This window comes from Bombina bombina, chromosome 1 (genome assembly GCF_027579735.1).
Source record: "Bombina bombina isolate aBomBom1 chromosome 1, aBomBom1.pri, whole genome shotgun sequence".
NCBI lineage: Eukaryota > Metazoa > Chordata > Amphibia > Anura > Bombinatoridae > Bombina > Bombina bombina.
This window is the reverse complement of record NC_069499.1, coordinates 415998058-416019103: the sequence shown is the minus strand read 5'-3', so window position 1 is coordinate 416019103 and position 21046 is coordinate 415998058. Positions and strand designations below refer to the sequence as shown.

Genomic DNA, 21046 nt, shown 5'->3' with positions numbered 1-21046 from the left:
AAATTCTGGTGTAGACTGTCCCTTTAATAAATACATTTTATTTTCTGCAGAGCAGGATCCCGCCTTACCCACCCACCTCCCTAATCCCTCCTAAACAGCTCTCAAACCCTCCCCCCTCCCAGTAGTGTCTGCCATCTTAGTTACTGGCAGCTGCCTGCTAGTACCCTGTTCTGAGATCTAAGTAAACGGCAAATCCAAGGAAATCGTGAATCTGCATGGGGCGGCGTTGCACCAGCAGCTCACAAGAGCTGCTGGTGCAATGCTGAATACGGAGAGCGTATTGCTCTCCGCATTCAGCAAGGTCTGTCGGACCTGATCCGCACTGTCGGATCAGGTACGACAGACCTTTGTTAAATAGGCCCCATCTGATATTGAGTTCAACATCTTTTTCCTTTTCTTAGTGTAGTTAGATGAATGAAATTATGGTGTTATAAACAGTCAATAATTTTGTGAATAATGTAAAAAAAATATGGACTGTAGATCACAAAATGTTTTTTTGTGACATGTTTTAAGTAATATCAAACATGCAGGAGGTTGGACTGATGACTAATAAGCATGAAGGGGGATATTGCAGCAGACATAAATAAGTTACAGGGGCATAGGTCCAGTAAGCAGGTTATAAGGTGAGAGGAGGATAGCTGAACAGACCCCTCTTCAGTTACAAAAGGGAAAGAGTAGACATTAAGTTTGGGAGTGAACAGGTCTGAATGTTTATGGCATGAAGCAAGGAAATATGTTGTCTTTTTTAAAGTTCATATTTTTTTTATAAAGCCTGTGGTATATATTTGGCAGCGTCTTTGTCTGTTTCACAGTTTTCAAAAATAATATTTAAATCAAACTGAGGATGCAATTTAAGCATGAAAGAAAAGAGCATTCCCAATAACATTTCCTTAGCATGTGTCCACTTAACCACAAACCAGAAGTATTTCATCATTTTACCACAACCACAGACACTCCACCCCAAGTCCATAAGTTTCCTGCTAGAAGGAAAACAAGGTTATGTTGCTAGCTATGTAAAAATGGGCACAATGTTGTTAATGCACATTAATAACTTGCAATGCCAGTTCTCAACCTCCCAGGATGATAATGCACAATTAACAAGCCAGTGCTATCAGTAAATCTAAATAGTTTGTGTAGGTTGAAAAATATCATCTCTAAAAGCAAAAGCTTATAAAAAGTATATACTGCAGTGCAGCTGAAAATTGTCACTAAATTGTTTTGTCCCTTCTTTATGTCGCATGCCTCAAACTTGTATTGGACTGTCCTTAATAATTATTTTACATCTTACTTTTATAAAGATACTGAAGTCCCTATGCTTTCTGCCCCAGGTTTGATGTAGGTATGATTGTTGCCCCGTATCAATATTAGAGAGGGAAAAGAGCTGGTTTGTGCAAACACTAGAAAAATTTAAATTGCAGAATATTAAAGGGGTCATGCACATGACTTCATTATTGCAAACCCCATAACTGCAAGGAAAGTAATAAAATACCCCGTCTAAGTCACATCCTTTCTATACTTAATCTGCTAAAATCCATTCCTCCTTTTGACTATAGTTTGCTGCCCATGCGCCCTCTTTAAATTTTCCCAACCTAAAACTACACCAGTCTAAATTCCAGTGATAGGCAGTGTGGAACATATTTGAGATTTGCTGCTGTCCACTGATAGCTGTCGATTTCTCACATGTTAAAATGATTGGGTTTTGTTTGATTAAATAATAGGGTGGAATGTTATGTATTCACAGGCCCCAAACCCGTAGGTTGACTATAAGTTGCAAAATGAATCTTAAAGGGACATGCAATACTTTCATGTATGCTTACCTGATTTATGTATTTCTTTCCAGATATGGTGAGTCCACGGGTTGAGTAATTACTGTTAGGAATATCACTCCTGGCCAGCAGGAGGAAGCAAAGAGCACCACAGTTAAACTGCTAAGTATCACTCCCTTACCCACAACCCCCAGTCATTCGACTGAAGGGAAATGGAGAAATTGAGTAACACAAGGTGTATAGGTGCCTGAGGTTATAGTCAAAAGAACAACTGTCTTAAAATAAAGGGTGGGGCCGTGGACCATATCCGGAAATAAATACATTTATCAGGTAAGCATAAATTTTGTTTTTCTTTCCTAAGATATGGTCCACGGCTTGAGTAATTACTGTTGGGAACCAATACCCAAGCTAGAGGACATGGATAAATAGGGAGGGACAAGACAGACAGTCCTAAACAGAAGGCACCACTGCTTAAAGAACCTTTCTCCCAAAAGTATCAAATTTGGAAAAAGTATGTAGAGAAGACCAAGTTGCAGCCTTGCAAAGTTGTCCTACAGAAGCTTAATTTTTGAAAGCCCAAGAAGAGGAAATAACTCTTGTGGAATGAGCCGTAATTCTCTCAGGAGGCTGCTGTCCAGCTGACCTTTACGTTTCCCAGAGAAAGAGACAAAGAGGGCAGAGGACTGGCGAAAATCCTTAGTCGCCTGTAAGTAGAATTTAAGAGCATGTACAACATCCAAATTGTGTAACAAAAGTTCTTTGGAAAAAGAAGGATTAGGACACAGAGAGGGAACAACAATTTCCTGATTGATATTTCTTATTAGAAACAACCTTAAGAAGGAAACCTAACTTAGTACGAAGAACCACCTTATCAGCATGAAAAATAAGACAAGGGGAATCACACTGCAGAGCCGAGAGTTCCAAGACTCTTCGAGCAGAAGAGATAGCAACAAGAAACAAAACCTTCCAAGATAACTTAATGTCTATGGAATGCAACGGCTCAAACAGAGCCAGCTGTAAAACTTTAAGAACAAGGTTGAGGCTCCAAGGAGGAGCAACAGACTTAAAGACAGGCCTGATTTTCACCAAGGCCTGACAAAAATATTGCACATCTGGCACATCCACCAAACATTTATGTAGTAAAACTGATAAAGCATAAATCTGACCCTTCAGGGTACTAAATGACAATCCCTTCTCCAGGCCTTCCTGAAGAAAAGATAAAATTCTAGGAATTATAATTCTACTCCAAGAGTAGCCCTTGGATTCACACCAATAAAGATATTTACGCCATATCTTATGGTAAATCTTTCTAGTAACAGGCTTGCGAGCCTGCATCATAGTCTCAATGACCGACATAGTTCAATTTCCATGCAGTCAACTTCAGAGAAATGAGATTTGGATGAAGGAAAGGACCCTGAATCAGGAGGTCCTTCCTCAGAGGTAGTCTCCAAGGTGGGAGAGATGACATCTCCTCTAGGTCTGCAAACCAGATCCTACGAGGCCATGCAGGGGCTATTAGAATCACTGACACCCTTTCCTGTTTGATCGAGCAATGACTCGTGGAAGGAGAGCAAACGGAGGAAACAGGTATGCCAACCTGAAAACCCAAGGAACTGCAGAGCATCTATCAGAATGGCCTGCAGATCTCTTGACCTTGAACAGTACCTTGGAAGCTTGGCGTTCTGACGGGACGCCATCAGATCTAACTCTGCCACCCCCCATTTGTGGACTAAGCTGGAAAACATCCTCCGGGTGGAGTTCCCACTCCCCGGGATAAAACGTCTGTCTGCTCAGAAAATCCGCTTCCCAGTTGTCTACTCCTTTAATGTGGGCAGATAGACCGCTATTGTGGGTCTCTGCTCACTGAAGAATCCGAGTAACCTCCTTCATGGCTACGGAACTCCGAGTTCCTCCCTGGTGATTGATGTAAGCCACAGAGGTTATGTTGTCTGACTGGAACCTGATAAACTGGGCTGAGGACAACTGAGACTAAACCAATAGAGCATTGTAAATTGCCCTCAACTCCAAGATGTTGATGGGAAGAGCAGACTCCTCCCGAGTCCAAAGGTCCTGAGCTTTTAATGAGTTCCAGACTGCTCCCCAGCCCAGCAGACTGGCGTCCATCGTTACAATCACCCAGGAAGGTCTCCGAAAGCATGTGCCCTGAGAAAGATGTTCCTAAGAAATCCACCACGGGAGAGAATCCCTTGATGACTGATCTAACTCTATTCTCTGAGATAGATTTGCATGGTCGCCATTCCATTGTCTGAGCATCCACAACTGGAGAGCTCTCACATAGAATCGAGCAAAAGGAATGATGTCCATGGAAGCCACCATCAGACTGATTGCCTCCATACATTTGAGCCACTGAAGGATGAACAGTAGCCTGAAGAGAGAGGCAAGAGGAAATGATTTTGTTTTTCCTGACCTCTGCACGAATCAATAGAGAATCTATTATGGTCCCTAAGAACACTACTCTTGTAGCAGGGGAAAGGGAGCTTTTCCAGATTCACATTCCATCCGTGGGAGCAAAGAAAAGACAACAATATCTCTGTGTGAGATTTTGCTTGTTGAAAAGATGGCGCCTGAACCAATATGTCGTCCAGGTAGGGTGCCACAGCAATTTCACGATAACGGATCACTGCCAAAAGAGCCCGCAGAACCTTTGAAAACATTCTGGGAGCTGTGGCTAGACCAAATGGAAGGGCCACGACCTGGAAATGTTTGTCCAGAAAGGTAAATTTCAGGAATCAGTGTTGATAGGAAAATGAAGATGTGCATCCTTTAGGTCTACAGGGAGTGCAGAATTATTAGGCAAGTTGTATTTTTGAGGATTAATTTTATTATTGAACAACAACCATGTTCTCAATGAACCCAAAAAACTCATTAATATCAAAGCTGAATAGTTTTGGAAGTAGTTTTTAGTTTGTTTTTAGTTATAGCTATTTTAGGGGGATATCTGTGTGTGCAGGTGACTATTACTGTGCATAATTATTAGGCAACTTAACAAAAAACAAATATATACCCATTTCAATTATTTATTTTTACCAGTGAAACCAATATAACATCTCAACATTCACAAATATACATTTCTGACATTCAAAAACAAAACAAAAACAAATCAGTGACCAATATAGCCACCTTTCTTTGCAAGGACACTCAAAAGCCTGCCATCCATGGATTCTGTCAGTGTTTTGATCTGTTCACCATCAACATTGCGTGCAGCAGCAACCACAGCCTCCCAGACACTGTTCAGAGAGGTGTACTGTTTTCCCTCCTTGTAAATCTCACATTTGATGATGGACCACAGGTTCTCAATGGGGTTCAGATCAGGTGAACAAGGAGGCCATGTCATTAGATTTTCTTCTTTTATACCCTTTCTTGCCAGCCACGCTGTGGAGTACTTGGACGCGTGTGATGGAGCATTGTCCTGCATGAAAATCATGTTTTTCTTGAAGGATGCAGACTTCTTCCTGTACCACTGCTTGAATAAGGTGTCTTCCAGAAACTGGCAGTAGGACTGGGAGTTTAGCTTGACTCCATCTTCAACCCGAAAAGGCCCCACAAGCTCATCTTTGATGATACTAGCCCAAACCAGTACTCCACCTCCACCTTGCTGGCGTCTGAGTTGGACTGGAGCTCTCTGCCCTTTACCAATCGAGCCACGGGCCCATCCATCTGTCCCATCAAGACTCACTCTCATTTCATCAGTCCATAAAACCTTAGAAAAATCAGTCTTGAGATATTTCTTGGCCCAGTCTTGACGTTTCAGCTTGTGTGTCTTATTCAGTGGTGGTCGTCTTTCAGCCTTTCTTACCTTGGCCATGTCTCTGAGTATTGCACACCTTGTGCTTTTGGGCACTCCAGTGATGTTGCAGCTCTGAAATATGGCCAAACTGGTGGCAAGTGGCATCTTGGCAGCTGCACGCTTGACTTTTCTCAGTTCATGGGCAGTTATTTTGCGCCTTGGTTTTTCCACACGCTTCTTGCGACCCTGTTGACTATTTTGAATGAAACGCTTGATTGTTCGATGATCACGCTTCAGAAGCTTTGCAATTTTAAGAGTGCTGCATCCCTCTGCAAGATATCTCACTATTTTTGACTTTTCTGAGCCTGTCAAGTCCTTCTTTTGACCCATTTTGCCAAAGGAAAGGAAGTTGCCTAATAATTATGCACACCTGATATAGGGTGTTGATGTCATTAGACCACACCCCTTCTCATTACAGAGATGCACATCACCTAATATGCTTAATTGGTAGTAGGCTTTCGAGCCTATACAGCTTGGAGTAAGACAACATGCATAAAGAGGATGATGTGGTCAAAATACTCATTTGCCTAATAATTCTGCACTCCCTGTATGGTTGTCATGAACTTGACCCTCTTGTACTAAACGAAGAATGGAGCGTATAGTCTCCATCTTGAAGGATGGAACTTTGAGAAACTTGTTTAGACACTTCAAGTTTAGAATGGGACGGAAAGTTCCCTCTTTTTTGGAACCACAAATAGGTTGGAGTAGAACCCGAGACCCTGTTCCTGCACTGGAAGTATCACTCCCAGGGCGGAAAAATGTTGTATACATTTCAAGAACGCCTCTCTCTTTATCTGGACTGCAGATTATCTTGAGAGAAGGAATCTGCCTCTGGGAGGAAAAGTCTTGAATTCCAATTTGTAACCCTGGGATACTATGTCCACAGTCCAGGGATCTGGGACATCTCATATCCAGGCTTGAGAAAACTGAGAAAGTCTGCCCCCCCCCCATCCGATCGCGGATCGGGGGCAAACCCTTCATCCTGATTTGGAATCAGCTGCAGGTTTCTTTGATTACTTCCCCTTGTTCCAAGACTGATTGGGTTTCCAAGAAGACTTGGATTGTTCCTGCTTGGAAGAAGAAGGGAAAGGCTTCCCTCTGAAGTTACGAAAGGAACGAAAATTACTCTGACGTACTTTAGGCCTATTCTTCTTATCTTGAGGTAGAAAAGACCCTTTTCTACCCGTAATATCAGAGATAATTTCTGCCAAACCGGGTCCAAACAAGGTTTTGCCCTTGTAAAGAATCGCCAGAAGCTTGACTTTAGAGGAAACATCCGCAGACCAGGATTTCAACCATAACGCCCTGCGGGCTAGGACAGCAGAACTAGAAGTTTTAGCTTCTAGTCTAACAACCTGTAAAATGGCATGTGCAATAAAGGAATTGGCCAATTTAAGAGCTTTAATCCTATCTTGAATTTCATCCAAGGAAGTCTCTACTTGAAGAGAATCAGACAAGGCGTCGAACCAATAAGATGCCGCACTAGTCACGGTAGCAATACACACCGCAGGTTGCCATTGGAGATCTTGATGAACATATATCTTTTTCAAATAAGCCTCCAGCTTCTTGTCCATTCGATCCTTAAAAGAGCAGCTATCCTCAATAGGAATAGTGGTTCTCTTAGCCAAAGTGGAAATGGTCCCTTCAAATTTGGGTACAGTATACCAAGGTTCTTCAATGGAGTCCTTGACAGGAAACATTTTCTTAAAAATGGGAGACTGTGAAAAAGACACCTCTGGTTTCTCCCATTTCTGTGAGATAATCTCCCTAGCACGGTCCGGCACAGGAAAAACCTCAGAAGTGGAAGGAAGGTTCATCAAAGAAACTATTAAGTTTACTAGATTTCTTAGGACTGACAACGACAGGGGTATCGGAGTCATCTAAAGTAGACAAAACCTTCTTTAACAATACACAAAGGTGTTCAAGCTTAAATCTGAAGGATACCACCTCAGTCTCAGAAGAAGGAATTATACTGTCAGAATCTGAGATTTCACCCTCAGAAAGTCCCGATGTATCTTCCTCATCAGACGTATGAGAAAGGGCAACTTGGGAAGCAGAGCTAAGGAAAGGCACCTTACTTTCTGAATTTCTAGATTTCCTCTTGCGTTTTCCCTGTAATCTGGGAATGGCAGCTAATGCCGCAGATACAGCTGAAGATACCTGGGCAGCAATTTTTGCTTTTAAAAAACACTCCACTAGGAGTTATAGAGGAACCGCAGGGCACTGCATGTGACACCATTGAGGCTTGGGACATAGCAGGAGAAAGCCGAGGTATTATTTTAACAGCATCACCCTGAGAGACATTAGGATCAAAAATTGTACCTTTATTTTGCAAGGTTTTCTTGACACATGAAGAACAAAATTGCATAGGAGCTGCAATTTGTGCATCTAAACATAATAAGCATGAATTCATGAGAGCAGGCCTGAGAGACATTAGGATCAAAAATTGTACCTTTATTTTGCAAGGTTTTCTTGACACATGAAGAACAAAATTGCATAGGAGCTGCAATTTGTGCATCTAAACATAATAAGCATGAATTCATGAGAGCAGGCTCTTGCTCCATATCAGACATTTTGTGAAACAGTAAATAAACTTGTACAGATAAGTTTCAAAGATTTTTAATATTCAATTAAGGAAAAAATACACTTTAAATTTTATCCCAAATTAGGATCGATCCCCAGCTAAAATTATCTGAGAAAAGTTAAGAAAAAACATTTAATGAACATCAAATAAACTTCTAAAATACCCCTCAGGCAACCCCTCACCTCAATTACTGAGGTGCCTTACTGCTACCAATTAACACCGGATCACCCAGAAATGGAGAAAAACAACTTTTTCTTCAGAAACGTTATGAACTAAAGCCGGACTGCAACTGCCGAGGTCAAATTATTGCTGCGACACAGAGAGGCACTAAAAATAGCTTCCTGGTACACTGAGTACCAGAACGATCCGGTTTTTCAAACTGGGCAGTTTAAAATGTTGCATTGTTTTATTTAAAGCAAAGGGGAAATTAATAAGCTGCTGAAATAGAAAATTCAGCCTTTTTTTAATTAATTTTTTATTTATATTTTTATTATCTTTTTCACAAACTTAGACAATACAGGAAAACGCAAAAACAAAACAGAGAGAGAGAAAAAAAAAAGTGCTTCTGATTACAATCAAAATTACATTCTGCACATAAATATCGCTATTCCTGTTATATAAATTAACTTACATCTACAGCAATTTCACCGATTCTGCAATCTCTCCACATATAAACACAAAAGGTAAGAATACCAAGCACAATATAACCTCCTTAGTATCACGACAGAATATGCACATCGTGAATACACATTATGTAGACAGATTGCATATAACAACTTCCTAATAAAATGCATTGAAATCATGTCAAGTATATAAATAATCCTATCTACAGGAGCTTTGTCATACCTTTTCTCAAAATTCCCACAGCAAGAAGAGAGAAGAAAAAAAAAAAAAACCAGGGATAAGGAAGATCGAGTGTCCCCATCTCCACATAGAAGGGCACTTCTCAGAGCCCATACCACAAGAAATCAATCTAGCCAAAACTCAGGAAAATCTCCTGTCAGAACTGACATGCAGAAATAATCTGACTTCTTAAATGCATCTATTATTTGTTTCTGACTCTCTTCTGTGAGAGATAATATAATCTTTATCCATTTCTTAAAAAAAATATTTATAAAAAGTTCCGATCCACAGTTTGGATTATATTGTTTTATGATAATCTCCATAAGATCTTCTTAATAAAACTGTTTAAACTTGGGCTACCTCTGGATTTCCATGAGCTGAGTATAATGTTTCTACCAATCAATATAGTCGTGTTAATTAAATTAATATTCTCTCTTGGCTGGGAAATATCATGTAAAAAAATTATATCTGTGGGGCTCAGACTTATTGATTTATCTAAAAATCTATTGAGCCAGAAATGAATTTTTGACCAGAATCTCTTAACCTTAGGACATACCCATAAGCAATTCATAAAATCTGCACTAGCATAAGAGCAACTTGGGCAATATCTTATTTCCTCCGGATACCATTTAGCTATCTTATCCGGGGATATATATGCCTGATTTAAAACATTCATATTAGATTCTTTCAAAGATTGGGATCTAGTACATTTCTGTAATAGGTTAAAGGATTGTTGGATTCTTTCCTCTGTAATATCGGTGACATTTTGTCTTCATTTCCTATATATACCCCCAAGGTTTTCTTTCCCTTTTTTTTCCATTATCATATCGTACCAAATAGCAATTAATGTCCACCCAGCCTTATAAAGTTTAATCCCTTGATCCACAACTCCCCCTCTCCAACTATTCCCATATTTCTCTAATAGTACAAAGTAATAATGCCTAATCTGCAGATAAGCGGAAAAACTCTTTATCCCCCAGATCAAACTCTTGTTTTAAGTTTTCAAAGGTTTTAATTGTCTTTAAGTTCTGATCTTCTAATCGTCTAATACATCTTAACCCCTTAGATTTCCAATTTTTAAAGACTTTAGTGACCAAACTTGCCGCAAATGCAGGGTTACCCCATATTGGTAAATATTCAGACAGGTGGTAATCAATCTGTAACTCACCAAGCAGTTTATTCCATGCCCTAATTATATTGAAAATTGTTTTTCTGGCTTTTATTGACTTTGATATATCTTTTTCTGTAAGGTGAAGAAGGCCTACTGGTGACGGCGGAGCTATTAACTCTGTTTCAATTTGTAGGGGAGACACTAAATTTGTCTCCATTATCCAATCAACAGCCACTTTGCACAAGCAAGCCCAATTATAATACTTTAGGTTAGGTAAACATAATCCTGCATATTTTTTATTTTGCATTAGTTTGTTCAAAGCAATTCTCGCTTTCTTCCCTTCCCATATAAATTTGAAGCATTGCTTCTGAAAAATTTTAATATCTTTTTCTTTCAGTAACATAGGAATATTCTAGGAGCGAAACAGAACCTTTGGTAAGATTACCATTTTAATCAAATGAATTTTAGCCGATATTGACAATGGAAATTTTGCCCACGTTAATAACTTTGCCGCAGTGGATTCCCATAATTTGCTATAATTGATTTCGTACCAGACCAATGGATTCCTACTTATATAAATCCCTAGATATTTGATGTACTCTGATGCTTCCTTAAAAGGAGTATGCTCTATACTGTCCTCCGTTTTACTTAACCATAGTATCTCAGATTTAGTTATATTAATTTTGTATCCGGAAAATGAACTACATTTTTTTTTTTAATTTTCAATAACATTGGTTTATAATTCCTTGAGTTCCCCATAAATATCAAAAGATCATCTGCATATAAGGATAAGACCGCTTTTTGTCTGCCAATTGAAATACCTTCCAACTCTTTTCTTAAATAAATTGCTAGCGGTTCAATACATAAATTAAATAATAATGGGGAAATCGGGCATCCTTGTCTGGTCCCTCTGGATAACCTGAACCTGTCCGTCAGAGATCCATTTATAAGTAGGAAAGAGGTAGGTTCGTTATATATCAGTCTTATAAAGTTACTAAAATGTCCCGTAATTCCAAATTTCCCTAAGACCGTGTGTAAATGGTCCCAAGTAATTGAATCAAAAGCCTTTTCGGCATCTATAGTAATAATGGCTGCGTCTTTGTCTCCCTTCTTATTTTTCTGATTATGTACTTTAATCCAGCTATTTTCAATTAGAATAAACAAAAGTCTCATATTTCTAGTGGAATTTCTAACTTGCATGAATCCTGCTTGATCTAGATGTATAAGAGGATCCATAATTGATTTCAACCTTGATGCTAATATAGCAGTAAGTAATTTATAATCGCTGGGCCTCTTTGATTCTACCTCCTCTAGATTCTTATCTTTCTTGAGTATTAAGTTGATAATTGCTGCAGTAAAGTAGGGAGAACTAATTTTATTTTGAATATCGTATGTATTAAAAAGCTTTTGTAATATTTGGACACTCTGCTCTTTTAAGATTTTATAGAACTCAATAGGAATTTGATCCGGAGCTTTATTATTTAAAGCTTCATTAATTGCTTTTATTATCTCTTCAATTGTGATAGGCATATTTAAGTTATCCAACATCTCTTTTTCTAACTTCGGGGTGATAATCTCCTTCCAAAAATTATCTCTACTAGTGACATTCACACTTTGTATTGCATACATTTTTTGGAAATAATTAAAAAAAGAGTTATTTAATTTCCACTAATTTGGTTGTCCTCTTCCCCTCCACTGTTATAGCATTTATAACTGGGTTTGTTTTGTTTTTTACGTTGCCTAGCAATGCCAACCACCTCATAGTTTTTCCATTAAAATTAAGGTGAGATGCTCTCAGTTTAATCTCTTGAGCTTGTACCTTTTGATTCAAAAATATATTCCTTTCTGTTTTTCTATCCTGATAATTATCCCAATGCTTTTTATTTGGGTTGTCAACATATTTTCTATAACTATTCCCCAAAGCAAAGGGATAATTGTAACTCCCTGGCTTTCATTTTTTTGCTGTGCACAATCAGCCAAGCCTTTATTTCTCCCCTGAAAAAAGCTTTGCTTGATTCCCAGAATATTTCTATATTATCCATATAAGACCTATTAAAAATACCAAAGTCCCTCCATTTAGCCCGTATCCAATTTTGAAACTCAACATTATTTATTAAATATTTTGGAAAATAAAAATTATTGCCCATTCTTTCACTCTGCTTCTTAAAATAAATTGAGAGGGAGATACTTGCATGATCTGATATGTAAAAATCGTTAATGTCTGTGTCAACTTCCTTATATAATAATCTCTCATTGATTAAAAACATATCTATTCTTGAGAATGTTTTATGAGATTTTGATTCGCACGTGTATGCTCTAAGATCCGGGTTTTTAAGTCGCCAGATAGCTCTTAATTTTAATATCTTACAAAAATTAGCCAACACTTTGGTTTCTTTAGTAAATTGTCTACTTATTTTCTTGGTCAGCCTGTCTAACTTAGGACAAATGGCCATGTTAAAATCTCCGGCAACTAATAATTGAGTGCCAGCGTAACTAATTAATTTTCTTGCCAATTTTGTCCAAAAATTTTCATCTATATAATTTGACCCATACACATTGCAAATTGTATGTCTTTTTTTCGCTATTTCTACCTGAATAATTAAAAACCTCTCCTCCTCGTCAGACTCTTTAGAGTTTATCTTATATTCTAATTTTTTATTAAAAAGGCAGGCAACTCCTTTCTTTCTACCTTTACAGGGTGTAGCTATCACTTCTCCTACCCACTTCATTTTTAAAGGGACATGAAACCCAAAATTTTTCTTTCATGATTCCGATAGAGAATACAATTTCAAACAACTTTCCAATTTACTTCTGTTATTTAATTTGCTTCTTTCTCTTGTTATCCTTTGCTGAAAAAGGAAAGTTCATGTGCAGCAGAGAACCTAGGTTCTAGCTGTTTATTAGTGGTTGCATATATAAACTGATAGTCATTGGCTCACCCATGTGTTCAGTTAGAAACCAGTAGTGCATGGCTGCTCCTTCAACAAATAATACCAAGAGAATAAAACAGATTAGATAATAGAAGTAAATTAGAAAGTTGTTTAAAATTGTATTCTCTATCTGAATCATGAAATAATTGTTTTGGGTTTCATGTCCCTTTAACTTTTCTGCCTCTGTACTTTTTAAGTATGTCTCTTGTAATAGGACTGTGTCCGGTGTTAGCCTCTGAAGAGAGTGTATTATTCTTTTTCTTTTTACTGGTGAAGTTATTCCACCCACATTCCACGAGATAATCTGTATAGAAAAGTCAGCCTTACTTTCAATTTAAACTTGTATTGTTTTATCAAGTAAATATGTGTCAGATAATAAAGCCTAATAGAAACATTTTACCCTACATGCTACAGTGTCTGCTTCATGCCCCAGCGTAACCCATACAACAAGAGTATCTATATCCCAATAAAAAAGCAGTGTCTTTTAAATTGTTAAGTGCATGGTCTCCCCAACTGGAAGAAAAAGCAACAAAAAAAAAACCTGTAACAAAAGACAGTTGCAAGGTATGAGAAGACACAGTTCTTTACAGAGACCTTTGAAAAGAAAGAACAGAGTAGCCAACTCTGACTTTCTAAACTAGGGCAGCAATTGTTAGGAAAACGCAGTAAGTACCTCTTTACAAGCTCCTAACTGCTTTAAAGCCACCACTACCCGACTGCAAGGAATGAGGTGGAATACGGCTATACCCCAAAACTTGCTTGTAGATTAAATAAAAAAATTTCTTCAGACACCTAAACTTCACCTCCTCCATGCACCGAAGGCAAAGAGAATAAATGGGGGTTGTGGGTAAGGGAGTGATACTTAGCAGTTTTACTGTGGTGCTCTTTGCCTCCTCCTGCTGGCCAGGAGTGATATTTTCAAAAGTAATTACTCAAGCTGTGGACTCACCATATCTTAGGAAAGAAATAATTATTAATTATTCTTGGAAAAATGTTCAGCGTACACACACTGATACAAGGCTTTGCAACATATTCATACCTTTCCTTAAAACCTAGAGACCGACCAGTTTTTAAGAAAATAGATCAAGACCACAGGTGGGTCTGATATCCCAAAAATCTGGTCTCCGTCCTTTGAGGATAAACTTTGGACAACACTGAGGTAGCTTGTAAGTTAGTGTAATTGGTTGGACAACACTAAGGTATGCTGTAAGCTAGCATAACAGTAAGGATTCTGAAGAGTTCTGCGCTAAGTATCCTCTAATCCAGGGTTCTTCAAACTTTTTTCCCAAGACCCAGTGCCATGATACCACATACCTTTGCAACCCTATTTTTATGCTTAGTCTGAAAATATACACAATATCTAAAAATGTTGTCAACATGACTAAAATGTATGTGTACTTTATTCCTGATTGTATTCAAACTTGAAAGTGTAAAGGATAACACACACACGCACCTTCAAACACCACACACACACTCTCATGCAACATACACACACCACACACACTCATACAACATACACACAACACACATACACCACACCCTCTGAAACACCACACACACTCTCATACAATATACACACACAACACACATTCTCATATAACACACACACGCACTCCTACAACACAAACTCAAGTTGCAACCCATCAGACATGGTAATTCGACCTAGTAATTGGTTCCGACACAGGGTTTGAAGAACCCTGCTCTATTCAACTGATCCTCATGGTGGTTGAAACTGAATTCTTCTATCTAGATGTAGACACACCCTGTCTTCATTCATATTGTGTAATAATTAGTCTTTTTTTGTCAATCCACAATAGAAATATCAGCCTGTGAATATATTTACAAATATCGGTTATGCAGTTATCTGATTGCGTATTCTCTTCAAATCCAATAGTGTCTGATGTTTTTTCTTTTAATTTCAAACTAACTCTCATGTTTTTTGTACTTTTTCTTCAAAGGTCTGTGGATAAGTCTGTAATAATATACAAAGCTGTAAGTATTAACCATTTATATGAGAGAGTTAATTTTTGCCATTTTTATTTTTCATTTTAATACAGTTGAAATTGTAGTTAGTGACATTTTAAAACCATTTGCATGGAGAATTGAGTATGATCTATTTAAAATCTATAGATGCAGCAAAGTTTTGTCTTGTAATGACTCTCTCAAGGATTTAAAAGGTCTAGCTTTGTTTTTGTATAAAGTAGCTCTGTTGCTCTTGTATATATATATATATATACCCAGATAATAATAGCAGCATTAATAGGGTAAAATAGATTGAGCAAATTACTTAGATATTGGTAACGTCTGCCATATCTGGATCTGAAATGCAAAGTTAACCCAAATAATGCAGAGAAAAGAATGCAAGTGAATTCTGAATCTTAGCTAGAGAATATTCATATAAGTCCAGGATTATTGGTCAGGTAAGCAAATAGTTATTTCGACAGTACAAATCATATTCTTATGGTTCAAGTAGTGTATGTCCTAGATGATACTCCCACAAGTGTAACGTTATGTTGCAGGCTGGAAATTAGGGAAACACAGAGATGACCACACAGCAATTGAAAAGATAAGTGTAACTGACTAGAGAGCAGAGTAATACAGTTAGTTCTAAATAGACAGATACACAGGCACAGCTGATATTACGCTGTTAAAGGATAACGGATCTGTAACTCACTTTACCTTTTAGATGACTTGATTTGCTTACAGTTCAATGCTCTGTGGAGAGAAAAAGAGAGGTACCTTCCTTTTAGTTCCGGAGCTTGTATGATCCTCTGTGCTGATAAGTCAGGGAGTTGTTTGCATCCGGTAGGTGGAAAGGAGGTTCCGGTATCGTTGCTCCCTGAACAGCGGTGATTTCAGTGGAGGAGTACACAGAGCCTTGACTGTAGCTGCAGGGGTTGTTGTTAGTAACAGCCTTGGCTGGATAGCAGGTAAGACAGGTGAAATCCGTAGTAAGTTGCTCTGCTGCAGATGTCAAAAAGACAAGCGAAAAAACGGCAGTGATTGTAACACTACCTAAAAGGACCTGAGTAGAAAAAGGTGAGATTCACACAGAGAACAGCTGCGTAAGGAATGAACTTCAATTTTCAGGCAATGAACCCAGGAGGGAGGGTGTTTAAATAGCAATAGGAAGTGGATAGGAGGAGTTATACCTTAAAGGTATATCATATGTCTGTGCACTCAACAGCTATATCGTAGGTCTGTCTGTAGCCTTTTGTTGTTCTCAGTATCCAGGCCCCCTACATGTCTGTATTGTGGGTATTCATTTAGAGGTCTGCCCAGATGTACCTTCGTGTTGATGCTCCAGGTTGTAATTTATTATTAACATGATCATTATTATCATTATAATCACCATCATTTATTTGTAAAGCACTACAAATTCTGCCACGCTGAACTTTTTTAATGGGCTTTGAGACACACAGAGAGAAGCGCAGTCACAGGAACAAACAACCAGCTCAATACCATTGTTAGCTATTGTGATTTACCTCATGGGTGCAGCTTCTTTTAGCCCAGTAATGCTTTTCACAGAGTAGAACTTTCCTCTAGTATATCAGTCTGATCCCGCCTATTACGATCAGTCCATCGCCAAAATACCAGACAATTCCTCTCTGAACAAGGAACACAGCAACCCCAGACGATCGTTTCAGCCTTCATTGGACCTCGTCAGTGAGGTGTAGCCATACTACTCTAAGCACACTGAGCAAGGAGTCCATGTCTGGTTTCCCCTTTTTCCCTTAGGGAGACTAAATACACACAAAGAGAAGCGCACTCACAGGAACGAACAACTGGGTCAATACCATTGTTAGGCTGTTCTATGCCGATTTACCACCTGGGTGCAACTTCTTTTAGCCCAGTAATACTTTTCACAGAGTAGAACTTTCCTGTAGTATATCAGTCTGATCCCGCCTATTACGGTCAGTCTAGCGCTGAAATACCAGGCAATTCCTCTCTGAACAAGGAACACAGCAACCCCAGACGATCGTTTCAGCCTTCATTGGGCCTCGTCAGTGAGATTATGGGTCAGTGCTTCTCTCCATATATCTTTTATGTGTTTGATATATGATGATTGACAATTTTTACTAATTTATTTTTAGGTTTGATTAGTTTTCCCTCCATTACTTTTGCTATTTATTGTTATGTGCGTCATTTTTTTAATCATAATTTGGCATGCAGTTGGTGTATAACACCAATTAAATATGCAATGGTTTGCTCCATTTTCACTATTTTGCAAAAACATGTCTGATTCAGAGCTTTTTGTTTTGAGTGATGTTTGCAACATTTTATGACCCATGCACACAAAGTAGCTCTAGTTTTGATGCATGAATGTCCCATTTTTACTAATTTTGATGCACTTGTTGGCCTTGTGTCAAACTTTAGCATGTACTTTTTCCAATGCAAAAAGGAAACAGTTGCACTCGTGTTTAGAAAAATTAATAAAAACAACCTTTATTCAGATATAGTTAAATATATTGATCTGGAGAGTGTTCTTACATTCAAGCAATCGATCATGTACAAATCAAAGTTGTTTTTATTAATATTAATTTTGCTGTACGTGTAGAATGGCGGTGCTTCACAGCCCAGAGTATTCAATGAGGTGTCTTGTAGAATAAAGCCTCCAAGACAGTGAAAGATAGTGTATTACCTTCACATCTTCCGACTATAACATATGTAGAAGTGGTTGAAATAATCAGTCTCAATTAGGAAGAAAAATAATTTAAATGGACAGTCTAGTCAAAATTAAACTTTCATTATTCAGATAGGACATGCAATTTTAATGAACTTTCCAATTTACTTTTATCATTAAATTTGCTTTGTTCTCTTGGTATTCTTAGTTAAAACTAAACCTAGGTAGGCTCATATGCTAATTTCTAAGCCCTTGAGGGCTGTCTCTAATCACATGCTTTTTAAATTGCTTTTTACAACAAAAGACTTGTAGTTCACGTGGGCCATATAGATAACACTGTGTCAGCCACAGAAAGTTATTTATTTAACACAATGTTAAATGCAAGTCAATAGATAATAAACAGTCACAGTCATGTGATCAGGGGGCTGGAAGAAGGTTTTTAGATACAAGGTAATCACAGAGGTAAAAGGTATATTAATATAACTGTGTTGGTTATGCAAAACTGGGGAATGGGTAATAAAGGGATTATGTATATTTTAAAACAATAAAAATTCTATTGTAGACTGTCCCTTTAATAAACAGAGTTTAGCTTAAAAATTACAATCTCTATGCGTTTCGGCAACAAACTACATTTCTTAAGCGCATATAAAAATCCTGGTTTTAATAAAGTGAATATTCCTGACTTTTCTGGCGAGTTTTGTCCATTTGGTGTACTCACTTGTTTGAAGGTAATACACTATGGGCCAGATTATGAGTGGGGTACAGATGTTTGCGCGCAAGCGATAAGGAGTTTATCGCAAGTGTTTATGTTTGTCAGGCTTATCGGTCGTATTACAAGTTGAAAGGAAACGCGATCACTTGAGCGCAATCGCGATTTACGCGGGAATGATTACCGCAACTTCAGAGCTCTGTTTAACTTTCAAGAAACTAAAAATGTGCACAAAACACATCAAAAATACATTACAAAGTATAGTTACACTCATAATAATAATTTGTATTTACAGACATATATACACATATAAACACATAAATGCATATGTATACACATAAAACCTGTAAATAAGTGCATTGGAGCCCTTTGCAGTTAAGTAGATGAAAATATGAAAAATACATTTTATGCCAATATTAATTTTAATAAAGTTTTGACTATGTATTTACTGTAAATATTCCACATTCCTATGTCCTGCACGGTGCTTTGACAAAATGCAGAAGGACATTTGGCAGACGGACATTTGGTCGACAGACAGAAAGCTAAAGAATGTTCCGATTTCGGCCGAGGGCAGATACGTTCCAGAGTGCTCTGTTCTAATCAGAGCCTCGGGCGCCGCAACTGCCTCTGGGAACCTTACCATGGGTCCCAGACCGCACGTCTTGTAATTCTCTGTCTGGGAAATTATCTATCTTTCAAATCTATCTATTTATCTATCAAATCTATATATCTAGCTATCTATCATATCTATCAAATGTATCTATTGCATCTATTGATCTATCTATCAAATCTATCTATCTCGTGGCCGGACTGTTATCTGACAGCCACTTGTGTTTCGGCCAAATGTCCGTCGGCCAAATGTCCGTCTGCCAAATGTCCGTCGGCTAAAAGTCCGGCCACAGTCCTGCACATAGCAGAATATGTTCTAAGTATTTCTAAATAAATATTCCTATATACAGTATCTCACAAAAGTGAGTACACCCCTCACATTTTTGAAAATATTTTATTACATCTTTTCATGTGACAACACTGAAGAAATGACACTTTGCTACAATGTAAAATAGTGAGTGTACAGCCTGTATAACAGTGTAAATTTGCTGTCCCCTCAAAATAACTCAACACACAGCCATTAATGTCAAAACCGTTGGCAACAAAAGTGAGTACACCCCTAAGTGGAAATGTCCAAATTGGGCCTAAAGTGTCAATATTTTGTGTGGCCACCATTATTTTCCAGCACTGCCTTTAACCCTTTTGGGCATGGAGTTCACCAGAGCTTCACAGGTTGCCACTGGAGTCCTCTTCCACTCCTCCATGACGACATCACAGAGCTAGTGGATGTTAGAGACATTGCACTCCCCCACCTTCCGTTTGAGGATGCCCCACAGATGCTCAATAGGGTTTAGGTCTGGAGACATGCTTGGCCAGTCCATCACCTTTACCCTCAGCTTCTTTAGCAAGGCAGTGGTCATCGTGGAGGTGTATTTGGGGTCGTTATCATGTGGAATACTGCCCTGCGGCCCAGTTTTCGAAGGGAGGGGATCATGCTCTGCTTCAGTATGTCACAGTACATGTTGGCATTTATGGTTCCCTCAATGAACTGTACCTCCCCAGTGCCGGCAGCACTCATGCAGGCCCAGACCATGACACTCCCACCACCATGCTTGACTGTAGGCAAGACACACTTGTCTTTGTACTCCTCACCTGGTTGCCGCCACACATGCTTGACACCATCTGAACCAAATAAGTTTATCTTGGTCTCATCGGACCACAGGACATGGTTCCAGTAATCCATGTCCTTAGTCTGATTGTCTTCAGCAAACTGCACGCTTTCTTGTGCATCATCTTTAGAAGTGGCTTCCTTCTGGGATGACAGCCATGCAGACCAATTTGATGCAGTGTGCGGCGTATGGTCTGAGCACTGGCAGGCTGACCCCCCCACCCCTTCAATGCTGGCAGCACTCATACGTCTATTTTCCAAAGACAACCTCTGGATATGACGCTGAACACGTGTATTCAGCTTCTTTGGTCGACCATGGCGAGACCTGTTCTGAGTGGAACTTGTCCTGTGAAACCGCTGTATGGTCTTGCCCACCGTGCTGCAGCTCAGTTTCAGGGTCTTGGCAATCTTTTTATAGCCTAGGCCATCTTAATGTAGAGCAACAATTCTTTTTTTCAGAGTTCTTTGCCATGAGGTGCCATGTTGAACTTTCATTGACCAGTATGAAAGAGTGTGAGAGCGATAAGACCAAATTTAACACACCTGATCCCCATTCACACCTGAGTCCTTGTAACACTAATGAGTCACATGACACTGGGGAAGGAAAATAGCTAATTGGGCCCAATTTGGACATTTCCACTTAGGGGTGTACTCACTTTTGTTGCCAAGATTTCGGTTTAGACATTAATGGCTGTGTGTTGAGTTATTTTGAGGGGACAGAAAATTACACTGTTATACAGGCTGTACACTCACTACTTTACATTGTAGCAAAGTGTCATTTCTTCAGTGTTGTCACATGAAAAGATATAATAAAGTATTTACAAAAATGTGAGGGGTGTACTCTTGTAAGATACTGTATAACTGTATATATCTTTACCTGTATATATAATCATGTGTATAAATATACATTGTACCAAAACAAAACATATATATATATATATATAAATTTATAAA

The 21046-nt window shown here is 38.6% G+C and overlaps 1 protein-coding gene across 2 annotated transcripts in view; it reads left to right on the top strand.

Annotated features, from left to right (window-relative positions):
• The window catches only part of WDSUB1 (WD repeat, sterile alpha motif and U-box domain containing 1), a 309582-nt gene that overhangs the window by 122153 nt on the left and 166383 nt on the right, over positions 1–21046 (top strand). For both annotated transcript variants that reach the window (XM_053698334.1, XM_053698333.1), the window contains exon 6: positions 15001–15034. In XM_053698334.1, coding sequence (XP_053554309.1) covers positions 15001–15034 — 34 coding nt within the window. The remainder of the gene's footprint in view (positions 1–15000; positions 15035–21046) is intronic.